Here is a 22,727-nt window from a genome sequence, read left to right on the forward strand (position 1 = left end):
TAGACTAGATGTCATATGAATGGACAGTGTAAATCATTGGAGGTGCAGGAGGAGTTCTGCTAACACTATCTGGCAAGCCAGAGTCACTGTTAACCTCTTAAACCCTCAGTTCTATCATTTATTGTTCTAGAGGAGGCTCTACCATGCCTTGAAGCATTGCAGGCAGATGACTGCTCTCATTATTCATTGAGAGAGAGGGCTGCAGAGCCAGCATCAGATGCCCAACAGGTACCGAGGGCAAAGCCTGGGGGAATCTCCCCATCCTATCTCAAGAAGTCCATGATAACCAGGGAAAAATGGGAATATTGCACACTCAGCAGCTGATGGAGATCTCATTACATCTTTCTTCATATCCAAGAGAAAAGGGAACGTCAGATTCCACTACAAGTAATAATGCAGTGCTCAGTTTGGGAGAAGCTGCCTTCTTCCTTCAGCAAGGCAGACACTCATACATCAGGAAGGAGCAGGAGTGGTTCTGTTCCATGAGGGGATAAAACTGGAGCTAAGGATAGCTCCACAGTACCTGAGGAGCCAGGGTGCTGACAGCAACAGGCCCAGGGGAGGGAACATGGTAAATGAGGATGAGGGGCTATCCAGGTATCAACCAAGAGCAGCAGGAAGAGGTAGGGCCAGATGGAGGCCTGGAGACACACTGCTTGCAGCATCAGCCCAAGGTCCTTCCAGGAGGCAGAGCAGAGACAGGAGATAATGCAGGCTACAGTTTAACACCTGCAGTCCATCTGGGGAAAAATCCACTCATGAGCCAGGAGATGACAGGACAATACCAAACACACTTCCACAAGCTTATCACAAACCAGGGTTAGAAGGCCAGGCTTGAGCTTAAACAGCATCCTCAACACCCAGGCAAGGCATGTTGGAGGCTCCAGATGAGGCTGATCAGGCCTTTTAAAGCCTTTTAGTGCCTCAGGACCCTAATGAAGGGCAGCTCTCAAAGCTTTGTTGACTCTTCCTTGTTCCCTAACAGAATTTAGACAAATGATGAACATGGTTATGATCACTTGTGGCAGGCAAGAGGAGTAGCAGCAGAACTAGACCTTCAACATCCAACTTGCACAGAAAATACTAAGACATGTCACAAGTTTAGCTGAAGAGTATTTAAGACTCCACCCAGCTAAGAAGAGATGAAAGGAGCTGGAAATCAGATAATATTAGGACCTGGATATAGCTGAGTTATTTCCAAACTCAGAAAAACGGTTTCATGTACCAGGGCCCAGGTCAATCTGATCATCCTTTTAGTTTCCACCTAGTAAAGAGTTGGTACTGAGGAAAGAAAGGGAATTGGAGGTCAAGGAAAAGTGTGGTCATTGAAGGGAAAATTAAAGGGATATTGAACAATAGGTCTTGGAGGAATTAGTTTATTTTCCTTTCTTTCCTAATCTTCGGTTGACATCATTGCATTCTGAAAACAAATTGCTTCCCTTTTTAGAAGAAAGAAACTAAATACGGTATAAAGTTTATTAAATTTAAATAATGCATATCAGGAAATGGAGAGGTTACTTATCTCATACCAGTATTAGCTTGGGCTCAATCTGAACAAAAGCTTCATTTATCAATATCTAATCTGAATACCATTTTTGTCCAAAATTGGGTCTCATCCCAAAATATGGGATCATTTGCATTGGCAGATCCCTTATTTACGTCAAATCTCACTTGGCTGGTGTCTTTTATCTCCCCATCTCATCCCAAAACACAAAACATGTAACAAAACCAGGTTATCTAGAGTAGATTGCATGCATGGGAAGTTTAGCTAGTTCTGTTTCTCATCTTTTGTGACCCCCTCCTGCAAAACTTTCACAAGGGAGGGAATCTTACAAATCCAGGAATTTTAGGCAATTAACTGTTTCTTTAAATAGGCAGGTAGGATAAGACAATTTATGAGGAAAAGGGAAAAAAAGTCAATTCAAAGCATGGCAGCTCACCTACTCAGCAACTGAAGCCATTGTTTCTCCCTCTACACTGGCTCCTCACAAATATGGAGCCAAATTAGATGTTTCTACCCTTTTCCTTGAGGTTTCCTCAAAATTGCATCAAGTTAGTGTGGGACTGTGTCTACTGCTTTCTGAATTTACAAGCCTTCAAGCAAAACTTGTATTTCCCTTGGTCAATGGAGTTGCCTACCCAGAGAATGTGCTGTGCTCATAAGGAGATGGCCCTTTCTCAGCTGCTAATCCATGGCAGAATAACTCTGTGCAAGCCTGTGGGATTCATACCTACATATCACAGCCAATTTCAGCCATATTTGTGCTTCTTGAACATAGTAACTGATTATCACAGTGGCAAATGGGGAAAGGAAGGTGCTATCATTACAGAAGTACCACCTAGGAAGTTCTTCAGAGAAGTTGGTGGATCGAGGTGTTAACTCTTTTGTCTGGCAGGAACTGGCAAAGAACTGGGCTCCAGTAGTAATCAGGAGCCCTTCTACCAACCTCTTTGATGTACAGAACTGCTTAACAAAAACATCCCCAGGCCACACAAACCAGCCACCATGTAGTATGGAGAATACAGCTCCAGTTTCTGATCTATTAAATTTGAGTGAAAAATTAAAATGAGACAGCACCAATAATGAGAGATGCTATTCTGGTTGTCATGAGGACTACAGCTAAGTCTTAGCTGCAGCAAAATTACCCATGAATTTTTTTGGGGGTGAAGCACATATGTGTCTATATGTAAGTGCTGTTAGTTCTACTATTTCTACTAAAGGAAACAGAATCTCTACATGTGATTAAATTAACGTCACCAACAAGAGGGGCAAAAGTCACGCCCTATTCTCTTTCCAGTAGACTTTTCCCATAACAGCTACTGCTGATAAACTCAGCAGCATAAGATGATGGAAATATCAAAGGTACCAAATATTGGAACAACAGTGTGATTATTAGATGTGACTAATCCTGTTCTAATATTAATAAACTGATTACTTCCAGTATGTAACGTATACCTCCAGAAAGTCATCCTCATGTAAACACAACAACAAAAGGGGTTCCTTCCTGTATGCATGAAAATTACCCAAATACCAGCAGATGATTCTGTTCCAGATTGTGTCTCGCTAATGTGCAGTCACTATACATGCATGCTGCCAAATAAAAGATTAATAGAGGCGGAAAAAAAATGCATGTAGCAACATTAGTTTTTCAAAACAGAAAACAATTTTCTCCTGGATATGTGATGTCAATCTGGAACTGCATTCTTTTTCCTCTACATCCAGTTCATTTCAGAGAGAGCAAAGGAAGAATATACCTAGCTCTTACTACTTTTAATTTAGTCCAAGGGATGTAAGTCAAAGTTAGAAAATGTGAGGGAACTGCTATTTTCCCAGTGACAGAACTGCTGTTGAAATAGGTGATGAACTATAACCTTAACCTATGCAAGACCTTTATGTCACTGCTACAGCATGATACTGTCTATAGTCAAAAATATTTGCTCTGAAGAAACATCAAGTCTTAAATCTTTTTGGAAAACTGGCAAAGCATAACCTTTCTGTATTGTAAAGTTGTTCTAAAACTGGAATTTGCCAAAAAGATGCCTCTCCTGAAGCATTTAAAATTATACAAAAATTAATTGCCTGAGAAAGAGGATAATTAATAAATGTCAGAGGCTTTAAATAAGCAGAACAGAAAAAATTTTAGTACTTCAAATTTCTTACAACTCAGAGAACTGTTTTTTTATCTTCATACTTTCTAAATACCTTTTTAAACTAGCAGAGCTGATACTCATTTTATCCGTTTAATCATTGACTTGTTGCTTAACTTGTCTTGTTACCTAGGTCTTTTAAAGTCAACAGATAATAATATGAAATAAACAAAACCTTTGTCACTTATTCCTACATCAAGTTTTATGTAACTCTCCTAAATATGAGTTGCAATAGAAACCTTTGAACAGCCTGCCAGTAAAATGGACTGTATTGCAAAGAAGCTGATAAAATCTTGTTTGGGATATCATCATTTTTTTCCAGTAATTAACCAGATATTTTAGGCTTCTTGAGCGTAATAAATCTCTGTTCTGTTAATATACTGCTCCTTGCTTCTTCAGGTGGAAAATCTTGATCCATAATTGCCAGAATACAGTTTTTTGAGATTACCAGTAAAAGTGGGCAGAGACATAAGATTTTTCTAATTGGACTGTCAGCCAGCAGGTGCTAAAATGAAATGAGACCTTGACTGCCTTTAACCTTGGATTATTTCAAGGCAATAACTGAGGTATGGAAAAGCACTCTTTTCCTGTACCTATGCTTGATCCCTCCACTTAATTTCACAATTCAACAGTATTTTAGCAATCTACTTCCCAGTCCAGAGTTTTAGAAATTAATTAAAAATTTGGGGTGTCTCCATTCTTTGTCTTTAGATGGTGGATCATAACTCTGCATATGTCAGCATGTTGAGGAATTATTTGGAAGAATATCATGGGATATGGCTCTGGAGAGAAGAGAGGTCCAGAAGAGCTGGTTATCATTCAAAAATCACCTCCTCCAAGTTAAAAAACAATCCATCCATAAAGCACAAATCAAGCAAAGTCATCAGGTGGCCCGCATGGATGAACAAGGAGTTTCTAACTAAAATCAAACATAGAAAAGCAGCATAGAAGTGGCAGAAGCAGTGTTACATGGTCCAGGAGGAATACAGAGCATGCAAAGCTTGCAGAGACAGTTTTAGGAAAGTTAAACCACCCCATTGCATATGGCAAGAGATGGGAAAGGCAACAAGAGAGACTTCTACAGGTGTATCAGCAGCAGAAGGAAAATTAGGGAAAATTTGGGCTTGCTGCTGAATGGGACAGGGGACAAGCTGATAAACATAGAGAAAGCCAAGGTATATGATGCTGCCTTTGCCCCAGTCTTCGCTGATAAGAGCAGCCTCCAGGAATTTCAGGTACCTGTGTAAAAGTCCGGAACAAGAAAGACTTGCCCTCCATAGAGTAGAAGCAGTTTAAGGAGCATCTACACAGACTGGACATGCACAGGTCTATGGGTCCTGATGGACTAGGAGTGTTGAGGGAGCTGCTGATGCCACTGTAAGGTCACTTCCAATTGCCTTTGAAGGGTCATAACTACTGGGAGAGATTCCTGATAACTGGGAAAAAATCAAACATCACACTGGTCTTTAAGAAGGGAAGGAACCAGATAGCCTTCCTCAAGAAGAAGACAGGCTCAGTGAATAAGGGCAGAGCTTGAACTTAACAAGGCTTTCAGCACTGTCTTCATTGACAAAATCATAAAGCACATACTAGATAAGTATGAAGTGAATTTAATTTGAAACTGGCTAAACTGTCTCAAAGGTTTGGGATCAGCAGCATGAAACCCAGCTAGAGGCAGTGATTTGTAGTATATCCCAGGGGTGAATTTCAGAGCACATCCTCAACAGCTTTGCAGATGATGCAAAAGTGGCAGGAGTGCTTGGCAGCTCATCATGCTGCCACTCAGAGGGACCTTGATACGTTGTAGAAATGGCCTGACAGGAATCCTATGAACTTCAACAAAGGGAAATTCAAGTCCTGCAGCTGGGGAGAAATAGCCCTGTGGAGTAGCCAAATTGACCTGGGCATCTTTCACTAAGACGCTTGCTGCAGAAATCTATCTCTCCAAAGAAAATGTAGCATTAAAATTAAAATGTTAAGCCTACCCACAATTTGGAGAGAACACCAGGTATGGAAACTCAAACTCTACACAAGTTTGGTGGACTTTAGTTGTTCCTCCTTAGATATTTCATAGTTTCTTGGGAGAAGCACTAATGAAAATATTACTGAAGGAAATGCCTTTTGTCCTAGTAGGGTTTATACAAGGTGTTCCTGATGAGGAAATCTGCATTTGTGGTGTGTTGGGCTGGAGGTCTTGCTGACCTTCAGGTCTTGCAGCAATTTGATGGCTCAAGAAAACATCCTGTGATTTTTTTTTTTCTAATTAATATGTGTCTGTGTCCTCTGAAACCAATTCCAGCCATTGACACAAGCAGAGAACAACCTGCTAGCCAACTTCTTCTATTTGCCTTTTTGAAGAGGCAGATTCTTTTGAGGTAAGTATTTCCCAATAACTGAGTCAGCATGAGTCAGCACCGTATCTTCTCTGAAAGACATAAAATTGCCCAAGAATCATAGAATCATAGAATAGTTTGGGTTGGAATGCACCTTTTAAAGGTAATGTAGTCCAACCCCCTGCTATGAGCCAGGACATGTTCAACTAGACCAGGTTTCTCAGAGCCCAATTTACCCTGACCTTGAATGTTTCCCAGGCTGTGGCACCTACCACTGCTCTGGGGAAGAAGAAGGGGGCAAGAGGGGGGCATTTACCAAAGGTACAGCTTAAGGGCAGTGAAGGAGGGTTGGACTGGGAGCACTGATGCATAATGGACTCCTGGCTTGGAATACATCTTGGGACAGAGAAGGAATTCGATGTGGGGCTACTCCTCGTCCCAGGTAAATACAGCAGCAGAAGATGCCAGTTGACAAGGGGCATTTTAATCTGCTCACAGTTTTCCATGAAATTGCAATAGAGGTTGTTCCTTGGGAATAAGATTGCGTATGAGGAATGCCAAAACTTACTTGGAAACACCAGGTGTTTCTCAGGTCTTACAGTTCCTGTACCCAGGCAACCAACAAGGGTAGGGGACAGAGATCCTGAGTGCTTTGTCAGCAGCTTTGCCCTTCAGACCCCTACAAGCGTGACAGTTTGCTGTGTGCTCTGGCAGAGCAGAGGGAACAGGACAGGCCAGCATGGCCTTGACCTTTGGCCAGCCAGGGTAACATTTCAGCTGCCCACCATGGACCCATGGATCCAGCTGCTGCTGCCAGGAACCTTAGCACAAAATTTGCCACTTCCTAGCAAAAATAAAAAATTAAAATAAAATAAGGAATACGCTAAAAAGTAAACCCTTGCTGATTTTGACTTTGGGTTGCCCTGGTGTCTTGTACACCATTCCATCAGTTAGCAAGGGTCAGGGGAAGCCACTCATGAAAACAAGAAAATACAAGGTAAAGATATGGGTCTGGCGTGACTGCAGCACTTTTCTACAATGCTCTGTCCAAGCATTGTAACAGGTAAACCTGCAGCCAGTATGGGGCACTGGGAAATGGGAAGTGAACAGTGCAGGAGAGGTAATTCCATTACACTCCCTTGCTGAGGGAAAACCTACCTGCTGGGGTTACTCCCAGTTGCCCGTGTCTGCCCCACACAGCAGCATTATTCCATAGAAGTAACATTACATCCATTCACACTGATTGTCTTTCACCTCTTTGTCCTTAATGTTAATCTCTTTCACATCTAAATTCAAGTTTCATGTTAGTACTATGATTTCCCCCTCACCCAACATACATCAGTAAGGGCCCATAAGCCACTTCCAGCCCCCTGCAGATTTGTACCAGCACAAACTATACAACTGATCATTGCCAAGAAATAAATGGGGTCGCTCAGGACCTGCTGACATCTTTCTTTTGATTACACACCAGAGAGGGGGCAGGGAACAAGCAGATGGGATCAAAGTCCCTTCCCTAAAAGAAGAGAAAGTCCCCTTTCCCTTATCTTAAGCACTGTGTCAGTAAGTTTCTCCCACTAATTCCTCTGCTGTTCATTACAGTTATTCCCAGCTCAGAGAAAGCACCTGGCATGTTGTTTTTGGTGATGACTGCCAGCTCCAGAGAGCAGAGGTATCTTTACTGGAGCTACTAAAATACTTCCTGGTTTACAAACGTCGTTGTCTTCCTGGTTGGTGCTTCAAAGATTTGTCGGACACCTCTGGGCAACCAAAACTCTGAGCCAATGGAGATGTATTTTTCATGAGTTCCAGTGATTTCCAAACGCATATTTAACAAAATAGCCATGACCTATTCAGAGGAGCTCTGAATTTGTCATGCAGGTAGAACAAAGTCTAAAACAAGGAGCAAAATAGTTGTCAAAAGTTTGTACAGCAAGTGTCTGAGCACTGACTTTATTGAGCAGATAAATATGATTATAGATAAACAAGTGTAGTCTGTTAGCTGCTGCAGATATCCAGTGCAGTAATTAAATTGAGGGGAAGTACACAACAACATGGGATAAGGGACAACGAATTAAATGGGTCAAATTTTTATTTTGATCAAGACTTAAAATAACCAAATATTCTGTGGAAAAAGTGTGTTGGCTCTTATTATGCTACAGATCTGCACAAAGAAGTACAATCTTACCACATTTCTTACATAAATTTCCTTCTTTCCTTATGTAATTTTGCATGCAGAAGGACTGTAAAAATGATAAGCAGTATAAACACAAAAATAAAAAATGTTGAGATAAAAAAGGGACAATTTTTTCTCTCAAAGCTAAACACTGTTATCAAATGGAAGTTGAGAAATAACTGGTACCAGTATGTAAGTAGTTGAAAGCATTTTTACTAAGGAGCCTGTCAGACTGTCTTCTACATGTACGTACAGAGCTGCAATAGTATTAGTAGTGTTACCTTTCCAGCAGTGTTATCTAATCCAACATAAGCATTTGGAAGACATAAGAATGAGGAGTTTTTAATCTCTCCATTTATTGCTGATTTCATGAGAGTTAAGCTTTGACATGAGACTGGAGTGAATTCTCTGGACCCTAGGATGATGCAGAATATTAGATCTTGGCACATCCTGTAGTTTTTTAACTCAAAAATCTAGAGAACTCCAAGTTCTGTTTCCAGGATTTGAAAATTGATTTCTTATCCATCGTCAGCCCTCTGTCTGCATTGCCTTGTGGCTGCAATTTGCTTTCTCTTTTTCTCTAGTCCTCTTTCTATTCTTTAAATCACAAGAAATACTCCTCTCTCTTAAAATATGAATAATTAAATAGCAGTCTAAAATTAAGATCTTCAATATAAAATAAAAAGAAAAATAAGATAAAAAATCTTGGTTTTTACAAACCTTTTCTTAAAATAATGACAAAACTTACAGATCTCTGTAACTGTCAAAAGAAGTCAGTTGGAAACATACATGTGAAGCCTTAACACAGTTTGCATTTAAGTTGATTTTTACCTTCTTGCTATCAGTTAATTATGTTACACATGAGACTCCTCCTGGCACTTTGTTAACATCTGGATGCCCTTGTTAGATATTTTACCCCAAAGTCTGTACATTCTTTTGGACTAAGTGATTATTTGCCTGGAGAAGTTCCTATTCAGGTGCATTTTTCATAATTTCTGTCATTAATTTGTCCTTTCTCACTACAAGGAACATTTGGTTTAACTCTAACAACAATATAAGAGAAGTATTAATTATCACTAAACTTCTGCTAGTAGTGCCTAAAAAATATAAGCTGTCAAAGAAATAAAAGCTACAGCTTTCTTTTTAGGAAGATCAGTAGATAACAACACTGAACGACATATTTCTGGGACTTACTGTACTGCTTTTTCTCTCCTCAGACTTGAATTCATGTTCTGTGGACTATCCTACCATTTCAACTTACGGAGAGCTGAATCTTCCTCTGGCTTACTTAAGATCTATATTCCAGTGCAAAGTAAATTCTACTTCCTTCTACAATTAGAAAGCCATTTTCAAATCAAACTCTGACTTGTATGAGCACTGTCATATATGAAAATATGCAAAAGTTATTTTGGACACGGGGACAGAAAAATATTCAAACAATGTGATAAATGAAGTTTAATCAAGCTATTCTCCATAGAAAATATCACTTGAGTTATTCACATCCACTACCATTAGAGACACGACTTTTTAGCAGTCTGAGTGGGATATGCCAATTTCCCATATTGTTTAAATGTTCCAAGTTCTAACAGATTTTAAGAAGACAGTTTGTAGGAGAAACACCCTCAGTGACTGTACTTTCTTAGACTCCACAAGAAATTTCTATTGGAGCATGTTGCAAATAGAAACATCCAGCAAAACTGGAGCTACAAAGTCAGTTTGTTCTCAATAGGTTGTCTTTATTCTTTGTCATACAGGATTGTGGAAGCCACTGTGTAAATCAAAGAGTTGATTAAGTACAGAGATTTCCAGGAAAAAGAAGTAGTTTTCAACTAGTGCTGATGTTTACACTTCATGCAATATACCTGAAATATTTAAACAGGTGAAAAGGAAAGTGAGAAAGACAAGCCAAACATCTGACTGTGAGTGCCTGGAAAAGCACTGTGGCATGTATGTCACTTGAACTGGTAAGGATTGATATATTGGGTTAGTGGAAACAGTTAAATTTAGAAAAGAAAGAAAGGGGTATTTTAAATGCAAAAGCTTGTCCAGATGTTTTTAAGCCATTTCTTTCAGGGTATTAAATAATGCTCAAATGTCCATTGAAGTCAAACTTCCACTGAACTAAATCAGTGCAGTCTGTTTGGGGATACAAAATGATCCTGCTAAACCGAGCTGTGGCTTGTCACTTGTGACAGCTGTGACACATCTGCAACAGTAAAAAAATAGCAGCTACACTCACCAGATGGGCAACTGAGCTCTCATGGGCCAGTTGGCTATTTCCCAAACTGTTGGGATGTTTGTAGCTCTTTGTCATAACAACATTTTCTTCCTTTATGTTCCTCTTAATGACAGGAAAGTTACCCTTCATCATTACTGGAAAGGTGATGCTGCTTCTAAGCAAATGTTACTGTTTCTAGAATAATACATTGTCTGATCTTCTCTTTTCTCCATCAGATTATACTTACACAGATTCTTACATTAAATCCTTTCATAATATGGTTTCCTCTATTGGACATCCTGTAGCAACTATATGAATACTACATTACTGGAGAGGGAGGAAGAAGCTGTTTGCTTTACACATAGGCAAAGCAGTGGCCCTCATTCTTTTGTAAATTGTGGTGGATGTTGCAAAATAGTTTGACAGCAGCTGGTCCTGCTATTGTGATAGACTGATGAGAACATTTGACCCAAGCTCCTGCCAATTAAATCTGCAAATGCTGACTATAACCTGCAAGAAATAAGGTATTTTCTTATACCTATTATGCCTAAATATCAGTAGTGAAATAAGCAAGTCCAGTCTAAACTGAAGTTTTGAATTTTAAAAAAAAATTCTTCTCTGACTTAACACAATAAAGTGACAAGATTTTTTTGGAGTAGCTGATTAATAAATTGATGTTTTATAAAGCAGGGTTGAGCTGTACCATAAAACTACCCCTTTCATTAAATTATCTGCTCATACCAATTAAAAGTCTTCACTGTAGTCAAATTAGGCATGTATCCATTCAACTCACTTTCCTTCTTATTTATATACAGTTGCAGATTGGATTTTGCTGAGTAGAAGAGAAACAAGAGACATGAACAGAGAATTAGCTAACTTCCCAATATACTTGTTTGTGGGGAAGATGAATCATCCATGGATTCAAATGAATGTACAAGTGTAATTGCTCTCATGCTATTCAATTGTGCTTCAGTATAACAGCAAAATGCATCTGAGAAATGTTCAAATCTCATGTGCATCACAGTGGCTGCATATGGTACATGAGATCAGTAACACTGAAACATCACAAAGCACAGCCTAGGCTAGACAAGATAGCTTTCACTTGAGTTTAATGAGGCAGTAGTCATAATGAGAGACAAATTAAATCACAGCTTACTGAAATTATCCATTCTGAAAAGAGTATTAATGCCACAATGAGTGTCTGAGTTGCAGGTAACTGTTTGAGATGATACAGCATGCTCCACTGGCTGATTCTAAAAATGGTAGAAAAAGGCTAAAGCCACTTTATACTGTCAAATATATACCAATGGCAGAGGAGAATTACTTTTATACATAGGTACCCTGTTAACTCTCAAATGGTACAGTGCTTCATTCACAGCAAGAACAAGACTGAGGCATTGAAAAGTTACAGATCCAGAACTAAAGACTTTACTCCTGTAAGTTAGCTTGGTCACCTAAATGAGGACTCTTGTGTCGAGACCAGGAGCTCTATCAGTATAATACTAGAAAAATATATTCAAATTACTTCACAATAATGAATTGAGTGAGAATTCTAATCAAAACAGGGCTAAGATTTCCTTTCATAAGGATTAATAGTATTGCATCACTAACGATGATTTTGTATTCAAAATTATTTCATGCCAGCACAAAACCTTAGGGGGAGAAATTTTGGAGAGGGAGAAATTTTACAAATATCCATTTCATTGTCTTATCCATACTCTGTGGACTGCACATATAAAGATATCTGTCAATCAATTTGTAGGAACTGTTGAAGCAATCCTATGTCACCTCTACTACATGTTCCTCTTCCCCTTGTTGAGTGGCCATTAGTAATTAATTACAGCCTACTGTCATAAATCTGCTTTTCCCTCTGCTCTGATCTTTTAGCATGAGCTTGTGGTTTGGCATGGATTAAGCAGTTCAAATGCCACCCTACAGGAATCCTTAAAAGGCAAAGCAGGGCTGCTCACTACAGACTGTGACACCACTGGAGACCCAGGGATTACACTGTGGATACACCATCTGATATCACTTGTCCTTTCTCTGTTTAAATGAGGGAACTCCTTGCTCCTACAGTCAGTCCTACAGCTTGCATCAGGCAGGAGGCCTGCCAGGGCTGGTCATCTAACTGTCACAGAAACTCTCCCAAGGTGATAAAATGGCTGGGAGAGGATCTAGGATCACTTATCCCAGTTCCATTGCCGTTAGCCCTCTTACACACCATTACGAGGGAACTATCACCCCTCAAATCTAGTCATGTGGCCAGATGTTACATAATTGAATACGACAATAAATATGGATACTTGATGATTTGGGGCAGCTAGGCAGAAGGAGTCATGGGAATAGCTGCTATACAAATCTTACAGTTTCGAGTATTAAGACAAATCTTGAAAATTTCCATTTTCATAATGGTAAGAAGTCTGTTCCTCCATGTCTTGAGTTACTTGCTTTTGCTTCCTCCATTCCCTTCTCTGTACTTCACTATTTTGATTGGTAGCACCGTATGTTTTCTTTGGACTTACAAAAGTTTCATTGTTCATCTCTGTTTCTTCAGCCAGTTCGTCCTGATCAATTATGCCACATTTCTCTTCGCTGAGGTTTTCGGGGTCAGCCCACTCCTGCTTCTCCCCAGAAGCAAAGATAGCGTAGAATATCACACCACTGTAGTGCACCAGGGCTGCGATCAGAAAGACGTTCTGCCATTCTTCACGGGTCTGAAAGAATGGTGCAGGTCTCATTAAATTTCCAGTAATAAGAAATACTACTCTCTGAATTAGCATGGATTAGCATATATTGAGGAATGACCATGATCACTGTTTGATTCCTGATGCTGAAGACTGAACAATTTATAAGAATCATTGAAAAGACTTTTTTTATTTTTATAACTACAGCAAATATAATAAAACTTGGGTTTCTTTGTTGGGATCTTTCCTCACAGTGAAGTTTCTCTCTTGCACATGAAATATTAATGGAGTTGGAAATGCAGGGATTTCTCTAACTACATAAATACTATTGTAGATCAATGATTGCTTAGGAACCCTACCATGGGGGTATGGATGCATTGTAGAGGAGTTTTCCAAGTCATATAAGCATTGCACAGTTATATGGAGATATTGCAGAGACTCAGGCTCAGGTGGTATAAAACAAAACCTCCCTGCACAGATATTTCGTTTATAATAGCTGAGAATCAGGCCAAGGTAGTATTAAAAAGTGCATGTTTAAGACAAACAGAGACCAATGATGAAATGGAATCCCCAGGAATCTTTGAAATGCATTAACTTTTGTTGCATTACCTAACCCTTTTCCTAGAAAACATGGAGAAATATTACCTTATGTTTTGTCATTGCACCAACAATGAGTGGGCACACCATTCCCGACAGCGTCCCCACACCATTGGAGATGCCCATCAGAATGCTGGCATAACGAGGGGCTATGTCCAAGTGATTCACATTGAATCCTACAAAAAATGAGAGACAATGGTCAGCTATACAGCACTGCACTACCAGGCCAACAGGGCTTTCTACAGCCATTCTGGCTGAAGCAGCCTGAAAAGGGTATCAACGTTCCTATTACACCTCTGAAGATTATGTTGTACAGAAAATAAAGTTTAGTTTGGCTCTATTTAAAGTGTCTGTACTTTCCATTTTCTCATACTGAAGCAGTGCACTTGGAAAATATTTTTAATTAAGGAAACAATGCCTCAAAGTAGTCTTCTTTTTACTTACACAGTAGAGTTTTTTCATTCATTTATTTCAGTGGTTTAAGTAGCAGTTTAACAACATGATAAAAAAATAGAATATAAACCAGTAGGAAAAATAAGTACCCTTACTGTAGTGTGTCTTCTGAGTACATATTTTATTAAGAAATAAAAACAAATGCTAAATATCAGCTCAGATAATTACCATTCCTTAGGTAATGAAAATTAGTCATATTAACTGTAGTTGATCACAAGAAGTGACAATGAATTCCAAGTGCATGGTAATAAACTAAGTAAGAAGTAGACTACTGGGAAAATCCTGCAATAAAAATTGATTGATAGAAATGGCCAGCTATGAAAGGACCTGTAACTGAGCAGCAAAACCACTTCCCATCTGTAGAATCCTGAAACAAATGAGGATCAGTAGTTATTTTGCTGGTCAATTTTGTTCAATAGACCCATGTTATTGGCAGTCTTCTTGGAAGATCTTCAATTTTCATAACAAAATCTTCACTCTTTGTAACAAAAGGGGTTTTTTTCAGTCATGCTGGTACTGATGGTGCTACAAAGCAGCCCGAGACTACAAAACGTGGATGATACCCATGAAAGAAACAACTCTTCTGGAGAAGGGCTGGATGTAGGATGCAACAGAGGGAGGGCTAACACAGAAAGCAGAAACCAGATGCTAGGGCTGGGGGCAGGATTGCAACTGATAGCCCTTGTGCAACTATTCATTGCAGAGTAATTCTCTCTCTCTCTCTCTCTCTCGATCCCTCTTTCCCTCCTTCTCTCCCTCTCTCTCTCTCTCGTTTTAGAGACACAGCTTAAACAGGATGAAAAGGTGACAGACACTGTAAAAGTATATTAGAAAATAACAGCAGAAAGCTGATGTAAACTGGCGTCAACAAAGAGCAGGTTCTTCTTAAATCTTTATGTCCCATGTGCAACACATGTCATAGATACTGAAGTAAATTATTTCTGATATGGGAAGAAATACAGAACACCCCATAAGTAGCCACATTAAGAGCAAACATAATAGAAATTATGACATTAAAAACAGTCAGGATAATAACATCACTTTTGTCATGAATAGTAAAAGCAGGAATAAGATTAACTCTTACCTGAAATTGCAAAGCCGCTGAAGCCTACTGCTAACACCAGAAAGGAAATTGCCACACCTTTTGTGTGAGAATAGCCAACCACCAAAAGCAAGGTTGCTTCCATCCCAAAGCCTTCAAATGAAACACATGAGAATGAATTACATTTAAATTATTGTTGGTCATGAAAATACTAGTAAGCACTATCCAGAATAGCAGCTTAAAATCAGAGAAAATTCTTTTGTATCTTTTAGCTATTCTTGAACATACTTGGGAGCTTTGTGCATTTGCAGAAATACTTGTGTATTTGCTGTTTGAGAATATACTATTTTTTTCTCCTCATTCACTGCTGTATAAATGACCCAAGCAGTTGGTGAAGTCAATTCACTGAGCAATAGAGGAAAAAACCAAGAATGTGACTCTGTGCAAAAGGCAGAAAAAATCACAAACACACAAACATTATAGAGAAAGGAGAAAAATGCCTTTGATTTCTCATGGTTGTAGTGATGCAAGATATCCTTGGTAAATAGAGCAAAAGAGAGTTTTACATGCAAGTGTGCGAGCAACACAGCAGGACATCCCTGAGCATGAGGGTCTATTTGATCATACCACTCTATTGCCCATTCAATTATTAACCAGGCTTCTTGTCTCCTCCCTTTTTAAAAGCATGCTCATATAAGTAAGGATTTATGCCATGAGGCATCAGCTCTGCTTTTAGCACTTCAGATTAACCAGCTGTAAATGCAATCTTGAGTAAATCGTCTCTTGTTACAATTAAACATGGACTAAACCATGATGCTTGGATCAACTGCAGCAAACAATTGAATGTCATATTTTCAGAATCCAGTAGTACCTCCACAGTTCATGACCTTCCTTACAGTGGTAGTGGTTAAGATCTTCCTGCTCCGTAAGAAGTCAGCTAATTGCCCTCCGATGGGCACAATGATCGTCATGACCATGTGAGGAACTGCTGACAAAAGGCCAACCTGCAATTAGACAAATGAGTGCTTACTATCATTTCCTCTTCAAGATTTAGGGGCAAGAGAACAGGAACCATAACATTTCTTCACCTCTTTTCTTCTGCATTAGACGCTTTATCTGATTAGAGCAGATGCTCAAAACTGGGTGAGGGAAGAAACATCTCTTTGTGGTCCAGGAGGAGAAACCAGAGCACAAGTGAGAATTTCACCTTAGAAATGCCATGCAATATCCCTAGTACTCATGGTTACTCTAAAGAGCTGCACTGAAGACTTTATATTAAATTCTGCCATAGACATCACAAAGGCCTGTCTGATGTGTCCTGATATTGGAGTGCTCTATCTTGGTTTTCAACTGCTTTTATATATTTTTGTTATTTATGTTCTCAAGAAGCTCCTTCCTGAATAACAGATCTATCCCTGTTACCTGCCTCTGTGTAAAGGAAGGAAGAACCTGCACATTTGCATACGGACTGAAGATCATACAGCATAAAACTTGACACTATTATATAATTATAAATTATTAAATAAGCTTATATGTAAAGAAATGGATTTATTTTTATTCTTGTGGGATTACAGCCTACAAACTGATGGTCATCTTCTTTTCATTTTCACAGAAACCCATAATCCCAGAATGGCTGAGGTTGGAAGGAGCTTCCTTCTGCTCAAGCTGGATCACCTAGAGAAGGTTGCCCAGAAATGTGTCCATACAGCTTCTGTATATCTCTGAGGATGGAGATTCCACACCATTCTGGGGAACCTGTTCTAGTATACAGTCATTCTAATAGTAAAAAAGTGTTTCCTCATGTTCAGAATGAACCTCCCGTGTTTCAGTTTGTGCCCAAGGCACCACTGAAAAGAGCCTATTTTCATCTCCTTTACACTGTCCCTTCAGATATTTGTACATATGGATGAGAACCCTGCTGAGCCTTCTCTTCTCCAGGCTAAACAGTCCCAGCTCTCTCAGCCTTTCCTCATAGGAGAAATATTTCCATTCCTTACTCACTTTCATGGCCATTTATTGGACTCTGTCCAGTATGTCCATGTCTCTCTTTTACTGTGGAGCTCAGAACTGGACACAGTACTTGAGGTGTGCCCTCACCAGTGCTGTGTAGAGGGGAAAGATCACCTCCTTTTACCTGCTGGCCTTTGCATAACACAGCCCAGGGCACCATTAGTCTTTAGTGCAAGGACACACTGCTGGCTCATGTCCAGCCTGGTGTCCAGCAGGACCCCCAGTTCTTTTCTGCTAAGCTGCTTTCCAGATGGGCAAATCCCAACACGTACCAGTGCATGGGCTTGCTCCTCCCCAGGTGCAGAACTCTACACTTTCCCTTGTTTACACATTTCCTTATGAGGCTCCTGTCAGCCCACTTCTCCAGCCTGCCAGGGTTCCTCTGTACAGCAGCACAACCCTGTAGTGTATCAGCCACTGCTGCTAGTTTTGTGCCATCTGCAAACCTGCTGAGGGTACACTCTCCTGCATCATCCAGGTCATTAATGAAGATGTCAAACAGGACCAGACTCAGTATGACCCCTGAGGTAGAGCTTTAGTGATCAGTCAGTATGTCATCTTCGAGAAGCTTTTCTGTGAAGCAGTACTTTAGTGAGAAGTTTGAGTTTACTTTCTGGGGTGTGCAACCTCATTACATTGACAGTGGGTTTTACACTGGTTTTAAATTAGTGAGGTTCACAGAGATGCAACTCTAGCATTAATGAAAAGCAGCCCAGAATAAACACACGTCATTTTGTTTAATATTCATCTCCATGCTGACTTGGCCATTTAGAGTGCCATTGCTACCATGCCATAACCACTGCTACTCTTGCAGAACCTGGGCACACAGTGCTCCCAGAATAAATAATTATGTTCTTTGTTATCGGCCTTAGACTTGCTTGAAAATAATTACCACGTAACAAGTATGTATGCTAAAGGAAAGGGGTTTTAAAACTTTTCTGAAAAAATTATCCTGTATTCCTCATTCATGCTCCAAAGAGGGAGCGCAACTATTTGGATTTGAATGAAATGGCGGTGGCAGGGAATATAAATCTATAAAAAATTTTATCTTCATTGCTAATGAAAAGTCACAAAAATCAAGAAGAGGATAAAAATTACCTGGTGAAATGCTAAACAGTCAACACCAAACAAAATGTGCATTTCTATTTACTTACTTACTTTGTGGTTTTTCATGGTAAGTGGTGGCTTTTAATTAACTATTTCCCAAAATAACTTCTCCATTCTTCCTTTTTTCTAATAATTTGATGCCCACATACTTTTATTTCTATTAGGGCAGAAGAAGTACGTCATCCCAAATACTTGGAATAACCTACTGTAATGGTTCCAGGTCTATCTGGTTTCTCCTCAAACAAATAAACTGTAGCACTAAGTGCCACGTTCAGTTATTTCTTGAACATCTCCAGGGATGATGTTCACCTCCTCTCTGAGCAGACCATTCCAATATTTAACCACCCTTTCAGTGAAGAAATTCTTCCTGATCTTCAACCTAAACCTCCCCTGGTGCATCTCCTAGGATGAGGTCTGAAGGTCACTGCTTCATCTCAGACATTTACCTTGCTTATTGCAAATCCAAAGACTTCTTCAAAGTACGCAGGCTGACTTATAAGGAGCAAATAGAAGGTCCAGCTTCTGCAGAAGTTTGCCACAATGATTGCGTAAACTGGCATTGAAGTGAAAAATCTCTTCCAGGGAGTACTAAATTTCTAGGGGGGAAACACCACAAAATTGGGTACACAGAGGCAACATAAAAAACCAGTATCTTTTATTATCAAACCTGTTTGGTACATTCTTACACCAAGGATAACTCAGAATGCAAGTGAAATATATCTCTTGAATTAGTGGCAAAAAACAGGTAGAGAAATTTTCTTAGAACAATTAGGATTTTTAAGATGAATACTGCACTATTATTGCCCTGCTTACTGAAATTACATGAGGTCTTCTGGAATCCTGCTATTGGGATAACAGCATCAGTAAAAGAATCAAAGGAAACTAGAGAAAAACTTGTGCTATTCCCCACTTTTTGAAATGATGCAGTTTGAGACATTCTATTGAAAGGAGTGTGAAAAAAGGGTTGTCCAAGCTAAGAGACATGCAGGGGCACAGAAACAAGCAGCTACCTGCTTCAACCTAATTAATTTAATTCAGAAAAAAAAGGGTCTGTCGTACAGAATTTAATTTCTGTAACTTGCTTTTTGGCATTTTCAATTAATATTTTTGCTCCAATACTCCACAGAGCAGGAAACATACTTCAGAGACCTATTGATTTGTAATAGAATTCCAATCAGAAGATGAAATCTGTAGCTATGGCAATACACATTGATATTCTCCCTTTTTTTGAAAAAAATGTTAATTGTGTTCTACAGGCCACTGTATGCCTGTGGCTGTGTGTGTACCCATGAAGGTGGTACTAGTTTCCTCTGCAGTAAAACCACCGTACTGCAAGGAAAATCCATGATCTAGAACAAGTGTGTGTGTCTCCAGCCAAGACCTGAGTGACTTCAGCCAAATTTCAGAAGCATGCCCAAAAGGACAGTCTGGTATTTTACACTCCTAGCAAGGCTGTTGCCCAAAACATGTAGAGGAAAGAACTGGAGTTACTTTGTTCCAGAATGTTCAAAACAGAAAGCTAAGAATGAACGGTTTATCAAGAAACACCTTTGTTTTTCACTACTAGCAAAAAAAGTTACCTAAGGGAATGGAGAGAAATTTGATGGGAAAATAGGTTTTAACTCAAAGTTTCCAGGATATTCTCAGAGAGAGGATGAGAAGTCTTAAAGCACCTGAGCTGCTGTGAGAGTGAGCAGGGCAGAAACTCTCCTTAAGCTATTAGATTTGCAATCATCCCTAACAGGAGTTCAAAAGGCAGATGGATAATTTAACATCTGCAGTCAGATTCTTATTTAGCTAAATCCATTAATATTTTTTAGAACAAACATGACAGTTACTCAAGAGCAGGAGACCAGAATATGTGGTTCCCCCTGCCAACCCATCCCTTCCCTCCCTAGCTCAGAGAAGCTCTGTAAGCCAAGAGCTTAAACAACATTACATGTTTTCCTGTGCTCATCCTGTCCAGCTGCAAGAGCCTGATTCTGTAATTTTCATGAAAGCAAAAGCCCCTAGTTCCACCACTCTTATACAGCTAACAGTATCCATCCAGTCATATGCTCATCTTGTGCAAAGTGCTCACAGATGACAACAAGGAAAGTCCTTTTTTTACTTACACTTGCATTAGCAAGGCTGGCTCCTTCTCCTATACTTGTTTCTATATATATCCTTTCTTCATTGGTTATTGTTGGATGCGCAGCAGGGCTCTCATAGGCATGAAGCAGCCAAAACACGTACCAGACAATCCCAAACATTCCTGAAGGGGCAGGAAAAGCAACTTCATTTTAAAAGCCAAGGAAGCTGCACTTCAGTATCTGCAAGCCTTGAAGTTTGTTTCAAGTGCCAGTTAAACCAAACCTGCATAGAAATTATGCCCGGGGAAGTAACAGAATATGGCAACTAACTCTGTGTGTATTGTATGCCTGCTTGCAAAGCATTTGAGTATTTTGTCTCTTTTATTGCGTTATGCATGGGGCAAAGAAAAGGCAGGGTGAAAGCTCTCTGTAGAAGCTGGGAAAGGAAAAAGCAGACAGGCCATAATGTGGTCGCAATCTGCATGAAGGGACTCCACCATAAGATGGCAATGGCAAATCTTGTGGTGTGTCCTGAATCTCCAGAGACGACAGAGAAAACCCATCTTAACTGAGCTGCTGATGTGCAAGGCTGGGTTGGAGCCACCTCTGCCACACTGTGAGGGGAAGAATGAGGCACCACAGATCAGCCACAAGGCCATACCTATGGGACCACTTTGTAAAGATGCTTTATTAAAGATGGGCAGCATGGGGAGGATTTCTCAGGGCAGAAGTTTTCAGGTCCATTTGGCTCCCCATCAGCAGCATTTGCTGTAGCATTCACTGTTAGCATGCATTCCCACTTGTGAGGCAGGTCTCACACAAGTGTTTGTGCTGCAGAGGAACTTTCGCAACCACATCCAATCCTGTCACTGGGTGACCATGAGCTGCAGCCTGGTCATTGCAATTTTACAACATTTTGTAACAGATGATTATGAAATAAAAACTCTTAGAATCTGGAATAAGTAGAGAATTAATTGGAGTACCCATTTGCAACCTCTTCATTCATCACAACAACTTTGATCCATCCTTGTTAGACCGGTTTTAGTAAAAAACTGGCAGTACTGATCTAGTGGCAGAGGTCCTTCATGTTAAACAACTCACCATAAATATAAAAGACTGATGACCATCCTATATACTGTACCAGCACACCTGCCAGGGGCATGGCCACCACTGCACCTGCATAAGACCCTGAAGAGAAAACAGATTAGTAAAATATGTCAGCTGTGATAGGTGTGCCTAGCTTTCAGAGCAGATGATCCAGACAGGTGTTCATGAGAGCAGAACTGGAGGGATATGTTCGGCTGATTTGTTATGAACATGGAGAATGGGATGGAAGCTCCAAAGTTTTGACTGGGGTGACAGGAAGCATTGACCCCTCATGGGTCACCAGTCTCATTTTGCAGAGTTGTGCCCTGTAGGTAAACAGGATTTGCAAATCCAAGACTCTACACAGAGGCATAAGCTATATGTGTGCACTTGAGTGGGAAATCCCACCTGGAACTGTGGTGTATGAGGCGGGTTTTGGAGAAGCTAATGGCCGAAGTTTCAGAAGCCTTCGTGGGGTTCGGGAATCCTCATGACTGCAGATATGTTGGGAGGCTCTTGTCATGGCCCCAGACCCATACCCACACAAGCACTGGTAGCAGAGGTGGTGTTCAAACCAACCCTGAGTCTGTGAAACCATGTTTAATTCATAGCAACACCATAAACAAACAGCTGGAATAAATAGGCAAATGTTGACATGGGGATAAAAAAGGATAAAAACATGGTCTGTGCCAAGGTTTCTGATTGGGAAATACATAACACTGGTGAAATATATTTCTTAGTGTCTTGTGTAAAGAGATGAGTATATAAGTGCAATCTAGACATCAGGTTTCAGTGCAAGACAGTGACAGTGGCTTTTCATGTGAAGAGTGTTGCCCTGAATTATTCTAGGAAATGAGATATTTGTGGTTTTGAGAGTAGTACAGAGTTTTGTTAATAAACATTTGTTAATGTTGTACTCATTTGTAAATACTTCTCTGCAATGATTCAGAGTGATCCTTCTCCCTCATCTTCATGTAATTCATTTTTCCTATAGCAATTGAAAAGCTCTAGGCCAGAATGTAGATAGAAGAGCCAAGAACCTGCTTAACCTGCAGTTTCCTAATTTTTTCATTGCTCCTATGCACCTTTCAAGTGCAAGGATCAGTGATCTGTAGCCACTTAAATGGGTGTCAAGCTGAAGGATGAATCTTTCTCTAGAGATCCCATGCTAGGAGTTTCAAGGAGACAACATTGAGGGTGGGGAGAGGCTTTTCTTTGGATCTGTTCTTCTGCAGAAAGTAAACACCTAAATAATCACTAAAACCTGAAGTCATCTGTAGTAAAAATAAAATTCCCATAATATG

At 39.9% G+C, this 22,727-nt stretch overlaps 1 protein-coding gene across 1 annotated transcript in view; it reads right to left on the minus strand.

Moving 5' to 3' along the window:
* Positions 1-7,889: 7,889 nt before the first annotated feature.
* SLC17A8 (solute carrier family 17 member 8) overlaps positions 7,890-22,727 on the minus strand; it is a 29,268-nt gene continuing 14,430 nt past the window's right edge. The window contains exons 7-13 of the mRNA XM_048302469.1: positions 21,439-21,525; positions 20,380-20,519; positions 18,712-18,861; positions 16,020-16,152; positions 15,191-15,301; positions 13,702-13,829; positions 7,890-13,086 (exon numbers count right to left, since the gene is read on the minus strand). Coding sequence (XP_048158426.1) covers positions 12,748-13,086; positions 13,702-13,829; positions 15,191-15,301; positions 16,020-16,152; positions 18,712-18,861; positions 20,380-20,519; positions 21,439-21,525 — 1,088 coding nt within the window. The 3' untranslated portion in view covers positions 7,890-12,747. The remainder of the gene's footprint in view (positions 13,087-13,701; positions 13,830-15,190; positions 15,302-16,019; positions 16,153-18,711; positions 18,862-20,379; positions 20,520-21,438; positions 21,526-22,727) is intronic.

This window comes from Corvus hawaiiensis, chromosome 4 (genome assembly GCF_020740725.1).
Source record: "Corvus hawaiiensis isolate bCorHaw1 chromosome 4, bCorHaw1.pri.cur, whole genome shotgun sequence".
NCBI classification, from domain to species: domain Eukaryota; kingdom Metazoa; phylum Chordata; class Aves; order Passeriformes; family Corvidae; genus Corvus; species Corvus hawaiiensis.